Source organism: Genypterus blacodes, unplaced genomic scaffold, assembly GCF_046128005.1.
Source record: "Genypterus blacodes isolate CSIRO-AG114 ecotype Tasmania unplaced genomic scaffold, CSIRO-AGI_Gbla_v1 ptg000010l_1, whole genome shotgun sequence".
Classification (NCBI taxonomy): Eukaryota; Metazoa; Chordata; class Actinopteri; order Ophidiiformes; family Ophidiidae; genus Genypterus; species Genypterus blacodes.
The window spans coordinates 698,691-715,000 of NW_027466824.1; the positions used below are offsets into that span (position 1 = coordinate 698,691).

At 48.0% G+C, this 16,310-nt stretch overlaps 1 protein-coding gene across 2 annotated transcripts in view; it reads left to right on the top strand.

Moving 5' to 3' along the window:
• Nucleotides 1–14,465, top strand: part of akt3a (v-akt murine thymoma viral oncogene homolog 3a) — a 45,869-nt gene extending 31,404 nt beyond the window's left edge. Inside the window, exons 7-14 of one of the 2 annotated variants that reach the window (XM_076158931.1) lie at nucleotides 75–140; nucleotides 775–843; nucleotides 2,859–2,981; nucleotides 3,721–3,849; nucleotides 8,343–8,557; nucleotides 8,815–8,902; nucleotides 9,486–9,588; nucleotides 11,032–14,465. In XM_076158931.1, coding sequence (XP_076015046.1) covers nucleotides 75–140; nucleotides 775–843; nucleotides 2,859–2,981; nucleotides 3,721–3,849; nucleotides 8,343–8,557; nucleotides 8,815–8,902; nucleotides 9,486–9,588; nucleotides 11,032–11,117 — 879 coding nt within the window. In that variant the 3' untranslated portion in view covers nucleotides 11,118–14,465. Of the gene's footprint in view, nucleotides 1–74; nucleotides 141–774; nucleotides 844–2,858; nucleotides 2,982–3,720; nucleotides 3,850–8,342; nucleotides 8,558–8,814; nucleotides 8,903–9,485; nucleotides 9,828–11,031 lie in introns of those variants that run through there. The other variant, XM_076158921.1, reaches the window with a different exon arrangement.
• Nucleotides 14,466–16,310: the final 1,845 nt, after the last annotated feature.

A 16,310-nucleotide genomic window follows, 5' to 3' on the forward strand; every position in this document is an offset into this window, starting at 1 on the left:
CGTTTCAAAGTTTACCCTTCAGCTGCCTGCTCATCGCTTTCTGACTGAAGGGCTTTTCCTTTCTGTGTGTTCAGGATGAAGTGGCTCACACACTCACAGAGAGCAGAGTGCTGAAGAACACCAGACACCCCTTCCTCACTGTAAGACTACCTTTCATATGTAGAGCACAAGCATATGTGCAATCATAAACATGTACAACTGTCCACACGTCTGTGGGAGTGCATGCTATACGTGCACACACAGACACACACGCGCACACAGACAGCATATTGATCCTATACATACCTCAGTCTCTGGTGGCTAATTATGAGCAAGACAACAAATGGTCGTACATTAACATCTGCATCCGTTAGCCTCACACTCTCTTTGATGTGTACGTACACACACACACACACACACCAGACACTGCTCATTTCTGTCACACTACTGATGCTGCCATTTACTGGAACACAACATGTACACACACACACACACACACACACACAGTTGGTGCGAGAGATTGTGGTTGACATCAGAGTAAACCCCTCTCACACCTGCAGCCACAAAGAAACCCAGAGCAACTGTTCTTTTGTGAGAGACAACACACACACACACGCACGCACGCACGCACGCACACACACACGCCTGTAGAGGCACATTCCAAGAACAAGCGAATACACACATTAACTTCATGTACGTATGGATTTATCCCCCCCAGGTGTTTTCACTCAGTTAGCTGTGTTTACAGACGTAGGAACATTTAAAGATTCTGTGTTTTGTTTCTTCTTCTTCCAGTCATTGAAGTATTCATTCCAGACTAAAGACCGCCTGTGTTTTGTCATGGAGTATGTGAACGGAGGAGAGGTAAGAGACACACACACACACACACACACACACACACACACACACACACACACACACACACACACACACACACACACACACACACACACACACATCTCTGTCAGAATCAGCCAGTTAAGCCACAGCTCCACCACACTAACTGATGATGCTCAGCCTCGTCTTCCTCCCGTCTGTTGAGCCCTGTTGTTTGTCATTTGGAGTAAATCTTCATATTCAGCTTCTCTCCAAAGTTGCAGACGACGGTCACGACACAGAATAGACTTGAAATATAGTAGATTCTTTGAAAATATCATTTGCAGCCTGATTTCCCAGAATTCCGTTCTGTGTTTGTCCCACAAACGTGTGCAGGAGTCTTGATTTAGATTTAGTAAATCAAACAAACAGCGATCTGGAGTTGATGTGATGTAATTGGAGAGATGTGAGTGTGTGTGAAAGGAGAAGCAGCAGAGGAATGTCGAGGTGTGTGAGCACTTACTGTGGGCCGTGTCTAAAGTTAGAGCGGTGGATTGCTTTCTAACAAAGCTAATTCACCAACCAACTGGCCTCTCGCTCGTGTTCCGCTCTCTCTCTCTCCCTCTGCTGTTCCAGGTCTCTCTCTGTTTCAGTCTATTTATGAAAACACCTATGGGGCAGAAATCAGCAGAATGACATTCGGAGATGAAATGAGTTTGGATTCCACCACTTTCCCATTTCTCAGATTTTTAATCGGGCCGTTTTTGCAATCTTGGTTCATTCCCTCAGTGTGAAGCGTCACCTGCTCCCCTCCCAGTGAGTCAGGCCGCTCAGCCAGAGCCAGACCAGCACACACACACACACACACACCAGTACACACACACACACACACACACACACACACACAGGACCACGTATAAAAAGGAAACACACATACAGACAAAAAACCCAAACACACATACACACACACACCTACTTAGACAAACACACACAGCAAATTTCTACCGCACCTTGCGCACACACACATACACACACACACAACCTATTACAAACCTGCCACAGTCACAGCTGCCAGTACACTGATGAAGGCCCACCTGTCGTGTTGCCCCCTCTCACTTCCACCCCCCGCCTCCACACAACACACACACACACACACACACACACACACACACACACACACACACACACACACACACACACACACTGTTTGAGCAAGGTGGTCTGCGAGCATCACTCCAGCGGCCATATGTAAACCTCTCGCAACAATTAGTGGGAGATGTGTGCACCTTGGCCTCCTGGGTAATTTGTAGGAGATGACTGCAGCGCTGCAGCAGGCGTTTGTCACTTTGGTGCCACATGTGTGTGTCGCTATGTGACGGTGACAAGCTGACAACTGAGGGCTAGAGAGAGAGAGAGGGAGAGGGAGAGGGAGAGAGGGGGGTTGAAGGATAATAAAGCCAGAGTAGAGGAGTGTTTGCTTTAAAGTAAAAAGATCTGTTCTCCAAAACAAGAGGGATGATATGGGAATGGAGGCTCGGGGGCCGGGGCCATAAATGAGTGCTGCAGTGGACGGGGGAGGGTAGCGGTGGCGGTAGCGGCGGTCCGCCTGTCTTTAACTAGACTGGTGTATTGATTAAACCCTTGATTTGGCCCCCGCTGCCAAACTCTGCAGCAGCACCGTGCCAGCAGAGCCCAGAGGGTAACGCGGAAGGTGTGTGTATGTGTGAGTGAGTGAGGGTTGGTGGGTGGGGGGGGGGGGGTTAGTGGCTGCTAGATGAGGCGCCAGCTGCCGAGTGCCTTCGCCCACCCTCCTCCGAGACCCCCCCACCCCCCCCATCCACATGCAGCCCCCCACGCACAGCCCCCCTCCCCCTCCCCTTCACCATCTATCATCTCAATATGGTGCGGGCAGCCAGTTTGTGTTGTGCTAATTTCCTCCAATAAATCAGTAATTATTGCTGTGCCGTCCCTGCTGTCTCTCCCCCCCCCTCCTCTCCTTCTCTCTCTCTCGTTCTCTCTCCCCCCCTCACTCTCTATTACTCTCTTTCTCTCCTCTCCTGCAGCTGTTTTTCCATTTGTCCAGAGAGCGAGTGTTCTCCGAGGAGCGCACGCGCTTCTACGGCGCCGAGATCGTCTCGGCTCTGGACTACCTGCATTCAGCCAAGATTGTGTACCGGGACCTCAAGGTAAACGGAGAGAGAGGGGGAGAGAGAGGGGGAGAGAGAGAGTGAGAGAGAGAGAGAGGAGGGTGGTTGGGGGGCATGGATGAGAGCAATCAGATATTTGAGGGAAAAGTTTTTACTCCCTCTCTCTCTCTCTCTCTCTCTCTCTCTCTCTCTCTCTCTCTCTCTCTCTCTCTCTCTCTCTGCCACTGTTTCTGTTTTCATCCAGGAGGAGATGAGGTGGCTCAGGATGTGTGGAGGGATAATTAAAGAGAGAGAGAGAGAGAGAGAGAGAGAGGGACAACACAGTTTAAGTAGCGGCGTGTGTGAGCGGGGGCTGATGCCACAGAGGTAGATGGCTCTGTCTGAGTCTGAGTCTGAGTCTGAGTCTGCCTGGCAGCCTTGGCCCCAGCTCCGCTCACAGCAGCCAAGAAAACACAAAAGCCCCCAAAAAAAGCAGAGACAGAGAAAAACACTTCAGCCATTAAAATTAAAAGGTTGAGTAGCTCCATGACATGCCTGCAGTTCATTTCTGTGTGTGTGTGTCCCTGTGCACTCTATGTTCAGGGTAATATGAAAGTGTGTGCCTGCAGTCTGTCTCTTACCTTCTTGTCTGACTGAACGTACACATGACAAATGGAGGATATGAATGTAGAGGATCAAGCGTCAGGCTGGTTTCCTGCGTCACGTCTCTTTCTTTAGGACACACATCGACAACACGGTGACTCCTTCTCTCCTCTGATGTGTGTGTTCTCCCTCACAGTTGGAGAACCTGATGCTGGACAAAGACGGCCACATCAAGATCACAGACTTTGGCCTCTGCAAGGAGGGAATCACAGACGCTGCTACCATGAAAACCTTCTGTGGCACTCCTGAGTACCTGGCCCCCGAGGTGAACCTCCTCTCTCCTGCTTTCCCTCTCCCAGCCCTCAGCTCTCCTCAGCCTTCTCTCTCCCTCTGGACGTGGCTGATCCTGACTAAACCTTTCAGCATGTGTTCCCATTCTCAATTTGCGAGAAGAATGGCGCAAAATAGTGAGGAGATCATTCTCACATTAACTTTGTTAGAGACGCAACAAGAGCCCAGAAGAAATGAGCACACACACACACACACGCCAACCTTTCAGATGGTGTGTGTGTGTGTGTGTGTGTGTGTGTGTGTGTGTGTGTGTGTGTGTGTGTGTGTGTGTGTGTGTGTGTGTGTGTGTGTGTGTGTGTGTGTGTGTGTGTGTGTGTGTGTGTGTGTGTGTGTGTGTGTGTGTGTGTGTGTGTGTGTGTGTGTGTGTGTGTGTGTGTGTGTGTGTTCTCTGCATGTTGAGTATGGGCTCCATGTGTCCTCTCAGTAGATTGGACACTTATCTGGACAAAGAGACGGTGAGAGGTTGAACTTTACTCTCAGAGACACAAACAGGTTCTAAAGGACAGGACACCTCCACCTACCCAGAATCCCTTGGGGTCATAATGTCTGTGCTGTTTGAAACCCAGGGGTTGATGTCCGCATGTTCATACGTCCAGACCGTCTGACGTTCATGACATTTCCTGTCCAGCTTTCTGAGGCCAGCAGGTCGCCTGACAGTAAAGCTGCAGGCCTGTGTGTGTGTGTGTGTGTGTGTAGGAGACGGAGTGAAGGAGATGTGGAGATGCAGGCAGCAGGCAGAGGAATCGTATATATCCCACATGAAAAAGTATGGAGGACAATTTGGCGAAGAATTGAGTGCTTTTTTAAGAGTCCCTTCCTCTGCGTGCCAGGAGCTGATTGGAGGCTGTTGGTTATATTTCACAGGATGTGCGTCTGTGTGTGTGTACGCGCACCATGGTGTGTGTGTGTGTGTCTCTGTGTGTGTGTGTGTGTGTGTGTGCAATTGCAGTAGAAAGTGCAGGCTAAAGCGAGGCAGATGGCGGCAGATGGGCGAGGTTGGAGGAAGGTGCTCGGAAAAAACCTGGAAATCTACACCGCCGCCGCCGCCGCCACTCGCCCGCCCGCACGCTCTGCTCGCCCGCCCGCGTATAAAAATAACACAGTTTGCTCAGAGCCAAGTTACAGAGATGCAAAGTAGCCGGGATTAAAAAGAGAAAGGGAGGGGGGGGGGGGGGCTGAAGACGAAGGAGGAAGATGAGAAGGGATGGAAAATTTTTCAGGGTTACAGGAGAGGAATTCAGATAGTTCCTGTGTTTGACATCAGGGACGAGGGGCAGGAGAAGAGAGACACACACACACACACACACACACACACACCAGCTGTATTCCCGTACTGCTCCAGTGAGATGCTGGACGTTGTGTCACAGTCAGAATGTTGTGGTTGATCTGTTCTCCTTTAGGTGCAGCAGCTTCACAGACACACTGGGGTGTTTGAGGCGTCAGCATGAATTAAAACCTCACTTAGACCAAACACATGAAGTGGTGACATATTGTTGATGTTGTTTGTGGTCCGTGCTCAGTGTGTAGTGAGTGTGTGTGTGTGTGTTTGTGTTCCCTGTAGCCTGCTGGGTATCTGGGCTGGTACAGCCACAGGCTGTGTGTGTGTGTGTGTGTGTGACCATCCCGTCCCATCCAGTCCTGTTCTGGCTGCCAAAGCCCCCACGTCCTGAGAGCAGCATCAAGCTTCCACATGGTTCAACCATCAGGGACCAGGACACACACACACACACACACACACCCCACACCCCCTTTCTCTTTTGTTTCCTCTCCTTTGCTTATTTGTTACTTTTTCTGTTGTGTCCTATTTACTTGTCCTGTCTCTCTCTCTCTCTCTCTCTCTCTCTCTCTCTCTCACACTCACACACACACACACACACACACACACACACACACACTCATGCCTAAGGCTGTGGGGCAACATTCTGGCTCTGTGTGCATTAATCTGCTCCCTGCCTGCGACCGAGCTGCCACCACTTTCTTTGGTCCCAGGACACACACACACACACACACACACACACACACACACAGACAGTAGTTATCTATGGCCACTTGGACAGATTGTATTTGTATACATTTATAAATCTTCATGTATAAAGAGGCACTCAGGCCACAGCACAGCCACCCGCTCTACAGCAACACTGACAACAGCCTGAGCTGCTCTTTAAGTGTGTGTGTTTGCTCTCGTGTGTGTGTGTGTGTGTCCTGTTGCTGCAGGGAAGGAAATGACACCAAACCTCTCTTACTTTGCCTCATTCTCAAAACTTTAAGAATTTGACGAGGATGGATAAATATTCCATCTGCTGCGCGCGCGTGTGTGTGTGTGTGTGTGTGTGTGTGTGTGTGTGTGTGTGTGTGTGTGTGTGTGTGTGTGTGTGTGTGTGTGTGTGTGTGTGTGTGTGTGTGTGTGTGTGTGTGTGTGTGTGTGTGTGTGTGTGTGTGTGTGTGTGTGTGTGTGTGTGTGTGTGTGTGTGTGTGTGTGTGTGTGTCCCAGCAGTCTAAGCCAGTGTTATCCCTCCAGCCGTACAAATCAATAGTATATCTGGAGCTGGCAGCGTGTTCCTTTCCCCCAGCTCTGCTCTGCAAACTGCTGCCAACAGGGTGACCAGCTTAATGCACACACACACACACACACACAAACACTCATAAAGTCTGTTATTCAGTTGAACATGCAGATACTGAGTCGTCTCATTCAGGTGAACTTTCCAACCAGCTTCCTGTTTGATCCGCTCACCTGGTTGATGATTTATAATTGTTGTCCCTAACAGACACTTATCTGAAGCTTAGCACCACGTTTTAATCACTGGAATCCTGAGTGTGAGACAGAGAGAAAGAGAAAAGACACCAGGCGCTGCCAAGCTCAGCGATATCGGAATAACAGCATTTTATCAAGTTCTCGTGTCGGCTGTGGCGTCTTGATCTTCCCTCGCCCGTCTCAGTCTAACTTTACTCGCTCATTATGTTGTTTACAGCCTGAGACGCTGGCTCTCACACGCAGGATTCCTTCTCCACAGTGTCAGGATGAGGGCAGAGTGTGTGTGTGTAGATGGAGGAGAGCGGGACGAAGACGTGGGGACAAAACTTTAAAACGATCCACAGGGGATGGGGCAGGGGCTTCACTGTGTTCCCATGGGAACCATAGGGAGATGCACTGAGAGGCCGCTGTAATTGTGAGTAAATATCATCACAGCGGGTGCAGGACACAGAAGTCTATTACCAAAGTGGAGTTTAAGATGATGTCATTCTCTCATCCCACTCTTCATCTTCATCTTCTTCACTTCACTTCCAGACTATGTCTCCTTCTCTGAACCGAATGAGACAAAGTGTCATCATGTAAGGTTGCATGTGATTATGTTGTAAGTGTGAGTGTGTCGGTGCACGTGTGTGTGTGTGTGTGTGTGTGTTGGTGTGTGTGAGTGTGTGTTGGTGTGTGTTGGTGACACGTCCACCTGGTTCCTTATTAACAGTGAGGAGATATTATTATTGGTGAGATGTACAACATATGCTGCTCTGGCTGCTCTCCAACTAGGCCTTCCTGTCAGTCACACACACACACACACACACACACACACCTAACACCAGTGTGCACCATATGAATAAGCTTATGTTAAAGGCAGCTGCATCTGCACCTGGATTACCTTTCTGCTTCCTCCTCCTCCTCCTCCTCTCCTTCCTCCACGGGGGAGAAAAGAGCCCCAGGGAGGATAAAAGAGGAGAAGCCAGTGAATGAAGATTGAAGATGAAGGATGTGATGCAGAGGAGAATGAGACAGGAAGGAGAGAACGCTGCGGTAGAAGCGAGATGGAAGAGAGGCGAGCAGGCTGGGGATTGAACGGCAGCCCGAGTGCAGGAGTCTGATACGAGCACGGCTCACACACACACACACACACACACACACACACACACACACACACACACACACTGCTCGGAGGTCTGACTGGCCTTGACCCGTGTTTTAGGCCCTTCCTGCCTTCCTGTCCAGGTACATTCCTGTCTGGTGGTGCCAGGAGAGTGTGTGTGTGTGTGTGTGTGCCAGGGAGAGCTGGCAGCAGGCAGAGGGGGCATCTGGTGGGCCGAGCAGCTCACTGACACCCCCACAGTAACACAGGCCTCTGAAGACCTGCCATCCACTCTCTCTCTCTCTCTCTCTGTGTGTGAGTGTGTGTGTGTGTGTGTGTGTGTGTGTGTTTTCCGGGGCCGTTTGCAGTGGCGTCCTCGTTATGTGCTTCCTTTACTCTTCATCTGGATCCACTTCTACCTGTTTCCTCTCTCCGCTCTGAATTCGTCCCCTGAGCACAATTACATCTCTTCATTCATCCTCATCTCGCCCATAAATGCAGAAACTGAATATCAGCAGGATTGTTCCTCTAAAGAGTCTCTCTCTCTCTCTCTCTCTCTCTCTCTCTCTCTCTCTCTCTCTCTCTCTCTCTCTCTCTCTCTCTCTCTCTCCCTCTCCGTGTCCCCCTCCAGGTTCTAGAAGACAACGACTACGGCCGTGCGGTGGACTGGTGGGGTCTGGGCGTGGTCACGTATGAGATGATGTGCGGCCGGCTGCCCTTCTACAACCAAGACCACGAGAAGCTGTTTGAGCTCATCCTGATGGAGGACATCAAGTTCCCACGCACGCTCTCGTCCGACGCCAAGTCCCTGCTGTCCGGCCTGCTCATCAAAGACCCCAACAAACGGTGTGTGTCACAGCTGGGAGCTTGTGTGTGTGTGTGTGTGTGTGTGTGGAGAAGGCGGGGCCATGTAGGTTCAGTTCAGTCATAAAACTTTAACAGAGGAAAGTTTGATCTTTGTTTTTTGATTTGGTGAATAACTTTGGAACCTGACGTGATAGAATCAGGTGTGTTTGTCCCTGTGTGTGTGTGTGTGTGTGTGTGATTGTATCTGCTCTCAACGTGCCTGTGTGTGTGTGTGTGTGTCCTCTTCTCACTTCCAGGCTCGGTGGAGGACCAGATGATGCTAAAGAAATTATGAGGCACAGTTTCTTTTCTGGGATTGATTGGCAAGATGTCTATGATAAAAAGGTACGGAGCAGCAACACACACACACACACACACACACACACACACACACACACGTTAATGAGGCTCTGTGCATAGAAACATAACTCTAACCTCACTTATCTAACTAAGAATGCGACGGCTCCCTTAGTTTTCTCTTCATCCTGCTCATCACACACTCCTGCTGTGTATCAGTGTGTGTGTGTGTGCGTGTGTGTGTGTGTGTCGTGATGAATTACACTTACCTGTGTGATTTCAACTCAACAAGACCCGACTCATTAAACACATGAAGACGAGGAGGGTGACAGAGAGGATGAAGAGGTGTCACCTTCTATCCTGGAGGTCTCCGTTCCTTTATAACACCACCGAGTGTCAACCAGGTGCCATGGCGACGGAGCTCCTACATCTACATCCGCCCTCTTCTTCTTCTTCCGCTCCTGTTTCTCCCGTCTGTTTTCAGCTAATTGTGTTGTAGGACTTCAGCTAGATGTTGTGTTGAGTTTCTCACATGTGTGTTTATTTATAAAGTGAAGCACTGAAGCCTGTGGAAACGTTAAAGGAGCTAATGAGTCCAGCGTCTTCTTCTCTCTCTCTCTCTTTCCTCCAGCTGCATCCTCCCTTCAAGCCTCAGGTCACCTCAGAGACGGACACCAGATACTTTGACGAGGAGTTCACGGCCCAGACCATCACCATCACCCCACCAGAGAAATGTGAGTGTGTGTGTGTGTGTGTGTGTGTGTGTGTGTGTGTGTGTGTGTGTGTGTGTGTGTGTGTGTGTGTGTGTGTGTGTGTGTGTGTGTGTGTGTGTGTGTGTGTGTGTGTGTGTGTGTGTGTGTGTGTGTGTGTGTGTGTGTGTGTGTGTGTGAGAGTGTGTGAGAGTGTGTGAGAGTGAGTGAGTGAGTGAGTGAGTGAGTGAGTGAGTGAGTGAGAGAGTGTGAGTGTGTGAGTGTGTGGAGATTGAAACATTTAAAGTATGACTCCTGATGATATTGAGGCTTTTAAGATGAAGACTTGAATAATAATCGTTGTTTTGATGCTGAATTCTAATTATTCTTGAGATTTTTGTTGCCAAAAGTTGAAAGTGATCTTTTCCAAACTCGGGGTGATTTTATTTGTAGATAGAATTTGTAAAACAGTTCATTTGTAACGTTAGACGTGTGTGTGTGTGTGTGTGTGTGTGTGTGTGTGTGTGTGTGTGTGTGTGTGTGTGTGTGTGTGTGTGTGTGTGTGTGTGTGTGTGTGTGTGTGTGTGTGTGTGTGTGTGTGTGTGTGTGTGTGTGTGTGTGTGTGTGTGTCTGTGTCTGTGTCTCTTCAGGTGAGATATCTCCATTTGAATTGTCTGAGGGAACAAACAGAGAGGTGCTGTGTGTGTGTGTGTGTGTTTATGGGGGGGCGTACGTGTAAAAGGATGCAGGCTTCAAAATGCTCAGCGCTGAATTATGCATGAGGCAAACTGATGTTTGTGGCGCCTTAATGTGCCGCTCGGCTTGTTTGGAGGTCGCACATCAGTTGGCACATCAGACACACACACTCATAAAGTGAAGCAAGTCTGCAGTCAGGCTGCTGTGGGAGTCTGATGGGTTAACATGAAAACAGGGTTTGTAATTAAAATACCTGAGAATCAATACACAAATAATTACCCAGAATACATTTCTCTCTGTCTCTGTGCTTTGCTCTCTTTCACTCTCACTCTTACTCTTACTCTCACTCTCACTCTCTCTATCGCTCTCCTACGCTCACTTTCTTTCTCTCACGCTCTCTCTCTTACTTTCTCCCTCTTACTCTCACTCTCTTTTTTACTCCCTCTTACTCTCACTCTCTCTTTTTTACTCCCTCTTACTCTCACTCTCTTTCTCTTACTCCCCCTTACTCTCACTCTCTCTTTCTCTTACTCCCCCTTACTCTCACTCTCTCTTTTTTACTCCCCCTTACTCTCACTCTCTCTTTCTCTTACTCCCCCTTACTCTCACTCTCTCTTTTTTACTCCCCCTTACTCTCACTCTCTCTTTCTCTTACTCCCCCTTACTCTAACTCTCTCTTTATCTTACTCTCTCTCTTACTCTCACTCTCTCCTTCTCTTACTCTCTCTCTTACTCTCACTCTCTCTCTCTGCCTCTCTTTCTGCCTGTCTCTCTCTCTCTCTCACTCTCTAGTTGACGAGGATGGGATGGACTGTCTAGACAACGAGAGGAGACCACATTTCCCACAGTTCTCCTACTCTGCCAGTGGGCGTGAATGAACTCGGCCGCCGCGGTGACAACGTGAAAACTGGTGTGAGGTCATCACTGTGGGACAGGGACACCCATGTCTACTGAAAGGACCTTTGCCCTTCTTCCCCCTCTCCTCCTCTCCTTTTCACCTCTTCACTCCTCCGCTCATTTTGGAGTTTTTTGTATTTTTGGAGCTTGCTTTCCCACAGTTCCAAACTTCCAGGTAAAGTTCCTGTAGTATTTCCTGCACTGCAAACATTTGTCTCCTGAGCTGTGATCAGTTACTGTGTAATGTCCCTTTAATGAAGGAAGCTTCACCGGCAGCCTGCTGTGCTTTGACCCGTGCTGAAGGCGTCAAACTGAGTCTCCAAAAACAAACACAGCTTAGCTTTTTTCTCAGATTAGGTAACAGTTGATGCTTCTTGAGGAGTTTTAGAGCGTTTTAAGTCATTAAAACTCAAACTGCCATTACTGGTTTGTCTCAGGCTCTCGGACAGAAACTCGACACTTAGGTCTTGTTGTTTTTTTTAGTTTTTTTTTAGTTTTTTAATTCTGGGGTTGATTGAGGCTGCCTGCCATTGTTGAGGCCTTTGAATCGTCACCAGTGAGTGTAATCCCACCTCATACACACACTCACACAGGATTCGACTCAGGTTTTGCTCATTGCAAATTAATTATTATTGTTGCTGCTATTTCAACTGTTACCACTACAACAACTACTACTACTACTATAGATACAACTACTGCTACGACTCCCATTACCACTGCTCCTGCTACTACCAAACCCGGTGCTACACTCCTAGCTTAATGCTGCAGGTCATAATACAGGCGGCAGCGGCGGCAAAATGATGAACCACCTCCGACAATAACAGCTCCTCCCCCTCCCCCTCCCCCTCCTCCTACGCATCAACTCTTCAGGCGATACCCGATGTCATGGTGACTGTGTGAATGAGTGCGAGGTACGATTAGGCGTTTGTGTTTAGGGACGCACCTCAACGCACAGCAGTACTGAAGGCTGAAGCTCCCCAACCACAAGCTTTACCACATTACCCACCATGCAGTGCTAGGCGGCCATTTAACAAAGCAACGTAGAGGTGAAAACGAGAGGAGAACGCTCTGCTTGAATGTTCTCCCTGGGAGTTTTTAAAAGTTTTTGCAAACACAAAAGGCTCTCAGTTTAACGCTCTGCTGTCCCAAAAAGGGAAAGAAAAAAAAAAAAGAAACGGTACTTTGTGTCGGCGATGGAAAGCTTTACAGTGACATGTTGTTACCACGACAACCACACGCCTGTACTTCTCATTGTGCACAAGAGGACAGAGAGTCACCGGACGGTCGGCTCGGACGGGAGACGACCGGCGAAAAGCGATGTGACAGATTTATAATGTGACAAACCTGTGACGTAGCCAGGTGAAGGAGCTGACTTCCTGTTTCCTGTGAGTTTGTGAAGGATTTAGCAAAGACTTTCTGGTCTTTGCGGAGGTATGCATCAACAGTTATGGGTTTACACCGATTACAGCAATGGTTATATGATATATATATATATATGTTCTATTTATTGTTCTACTCATTGGTTTTATATTTAACTTTTTCTATTGTTGAGTTATTCTAGGAACATTGTTACTTCTTAGGGCTGAGTGAAAAAAAACGGCTCCTCGAGAAAAACAAAATGGCTGAAGAATGTAGGAGGGAAAGCGTTTCGCCTTCCTTTTCCGTTTGTTTTATTTTAATGACTTTGGTTTGTTTCTGTGTTGTTTTGTGACCAAAATGTGACGGCGAAGAGCGAAGGATGAAGAGCGGGCGGAGGAGAGGAGAGGAGAGGAGAGGAGAGGAGAGGAGAGTCTGCTGCGAAGCTTTAGAAGAAAAAAGCTAGAGTTTGAGTCGGGGATCAGAATCAGAATTCATTCCTTTTCTTCTCTGTCGTCAACGTCTTCTATATTATTTTTTGCACCACCTAACCGTGGGCCGATGTGAAACTGGACAGGAACGCTGGCAGCAGCTCGTTTCTTTACCAAAGGTTTGTGTTGTAGGAAGCAGGAGAGGAATGTTGAGCAGGAAGGAAGCGGAGGAGGCGAAGGAGCCTGAATGTAGAGCGCGAAGGAAAGGAAAGACTCGGGAATGTGATTGATGGAGCCCGACCGTGCACGCTGAGGGCCGATGCCCACCGTGTTTCAGAGGAAGGACAAATTAAATGTACATTAAAATGCTGCTAATGCACTTTCATGGATCTGTGATGAAGCAGACGGTGGATCAGCGTGCAGGTGTGTGTGTGTGTGTGGGTGGGTGGGTCAGGCTCCGGGCAGACGGCCTGTGGACTGTAAGTGTGTGTGTGAAGAGACCGGAGGAAGTCGAGGGTTGAGATTGTAACGTTGGGCACGATGAGGTCGCTCCATAGTTTTTGTTAAATCCTGTAGAATTTAAAGTGACAGCATTAAGAGGAGCTTTAGTTAGGATGTAGGGCCGATGGGTCCAACCAGGGGAGGAGATGGAGGGGAGGGGACGACCTCTCTCTCTCTTTCTCTTTCTTTCTTTCTGTTTTGTTCTGTTGTTTCTCTTTTTGTCATCACGTCATTAGACTCCAATAGAATCTTGTCTTTCTGTTTTTAGCCTTGAATGCCTTACAGTTTGGCAAAGTAACGGCTCTGATGGAGTCAAAACATGTCAGAGTCCAGACGCTCATCCAAGGAATAGCTTAGCTTAGCTTAGCTAGAAATGTAGAGTCTCCACTACATCCAAACGTTTCAGTGAGGAACACGAGGCTCTCAGTATCTGGTGATGAAGAGGAGAGTAATTGGGGGTTTTGCTCTCATTAGGCACAGGAAATTCTATTCCTATATATTTATTTGAGTGTTTTTATCATTGATGGATAACTTGAAATTTCTTTTGTATTTAATTTATTTGTTTGTTGTTTGGTTTGAGATGTTAGCAGTCCGAGGGTCTCGTTGTGTTTCTGAGTCTTTAAAGACTTCTGGACTCCTTTACAGATATAATATAAAACACACACTTCCTGTTTTCTAGCCGCTCTTAATTCCATAAGCTTTTACTCTTGCACATCCATTAAATTGCTCCGCGTTAGCCAAGATGCTTTGTGGCAGAAAGTAGAGCAGGACAGCAGCGACCTGGTCTGTGGGTCTCAGCTCCACCGGCCCCCGAGTCAACGTGGCTCTGGGGAACCCTTATGAAACATACTTCTCTGTGATCGACCGAGCCGCTCGGGCACAGGCCAAGAGGTTGAATAGTTTGAATTGAGTAGAAAGCCCACCCGGCTGGAGCCTGCGTCAGGCTCAAGCAAACGCTCCTGAGTATTTGGACGGACTTCAGCTCTGGTTTGACCCAGGCCTGTGCCTACGAGCGACCGAGGAGTTGTAGCTGTACGTGTGCGCTTCACGCCAAAACTGTTAGAAGAGTTCGTAAAATGAGGCTTTATCACTTTTATACAATTCAGCCCTGCTTTGAAGGAAGATTTTAGCATTTTTCTTTAGTTTTTAAGTCATTGAGGATTTGAAAGCACATCTCCAGTCCACACACGTGTTTGATGTTGCTCTGAGTGGGGCGATGGTGTCCCACATGGCAGATGACAAGAGCCACTGCTGTTCCCTGCAGGCTGAGAGAGAGAGGGGAACAGATCACGTTCAGTGGAAACTTTCATCAAATTGGTCTTCGTTCATTTAGAATCCACTGAGTGATTGATTGCTCTTTGTGAGCCCTCGGTCCGTGTTCGTCCTCTTTGCAGATCCAAGGCTGAGCAGAGAAGGAAGTTTTTGCCAGAAAGTTGTTTTTCCTCCAAATACTGTCAGTGAAGATGAGGAGCTTAGTAATCCTCTTCATCAGTGGGGGGGTGGGGTCATCCCGTGATATTAAGACCATTGGTTGATGTCCAGCACGTTTCTGTTGGTCTCAGTCTCACCAAGCTGAGGTACTGATGGATGCTGAAATTGGGTTTTAGCCTCCTTCCAGCTTTATCCCGTCATAGTGCCGCCGCGACTGGTGTGAGTCTCCAGTGTGTGTGTGTGAGATGTGTGTGACGCTGCTCGGACAGCGTTCACTCTTAAGCTGCTACTGTTTGTACTGTTCATCTATGACACCACAGATTTGACTCCAGTAGTGTTTGAATAATACGTCGAATCCTTTCAAAGACCTCAGCTGCTCTGTACTGAGCTCATGGTTCATGAACCAACAGCATCGGCCAAAAACCACAAACCCTTTTAGTTTAGTGCAGAAGGAAGTGAACGGCTCGAGTGTCTGGAAGGATCTCTGACCTTACATCTACGACGGAACCCCCCCCCTCCCCCCTCCTCTTTCTGGTACTAGTCTTACTCTCATCATGATTATTAACATGAACAAGCATGAAATGCATTATTTATAAATGGCAAACAAAAAATGGCAAACATATAAAAACATCACAAACTGTAACTGATTTTAATTTCATGTCGATGTCCTTGGAGCTTTACGAGACGTTTCTGGACAGCTGCCACCTGTTAGCAGAGAGGGCGCTGTAACGCAGAGCGGCTCTGTTCTGTGCAGCAGAGCCGGCGTTACAGGCTCGGGAAGCCAGTGGATCCGGTGAGATCCACCCAGAAGCAGATCAAACAGCCTTTTTCTGTCCCTCACACTGTCGGGGCGCAGTGCTGCTGGCAAGGATGTGAACACAACAAATTACCATCAACATGAAGCTGTTTTTTACACTGTACATCCTTAGTATTTTTACATATAAAATGTATACGATAGGGATGCACATTATTTTCCTTCTTACAGACGGCTTCAATAAAGCACTATGTCAATCTGCTCCAATGTGTGTGTGTGTGGCTTTGTTTGCTAATGAATTACTGTTTATAATATTCAGATTAGGGTTGCAGAGTTTGCTCAGAAACACGGTCTGCAGGGATGAAAACACTGATTAACAACGATTAAAAGGATCCAAGCAGCCAAGGAGCCTCTGTCTGGTGTAACACCGGCTTCAATGCAACATTTACAAAGTCACATTCAAGCACTTTACAAGTATTTCACTGTACAGCTGTGGGCCTAATAAAGAGGAAATATATATGGAGTTATTTCACTTCATCACATTCAGTCAGATGTTGTTGTGCTGTAAACAACCACAATTATGTTGAGTGAGAGCTTTCTACAGAAGGTTCCAAAATGTCTCTCCCATCCTGATGATACACCGATGCACTGACTGTTTATTTCTTTATCTAAACAGCATATTCAACCAGATATCAATCAAC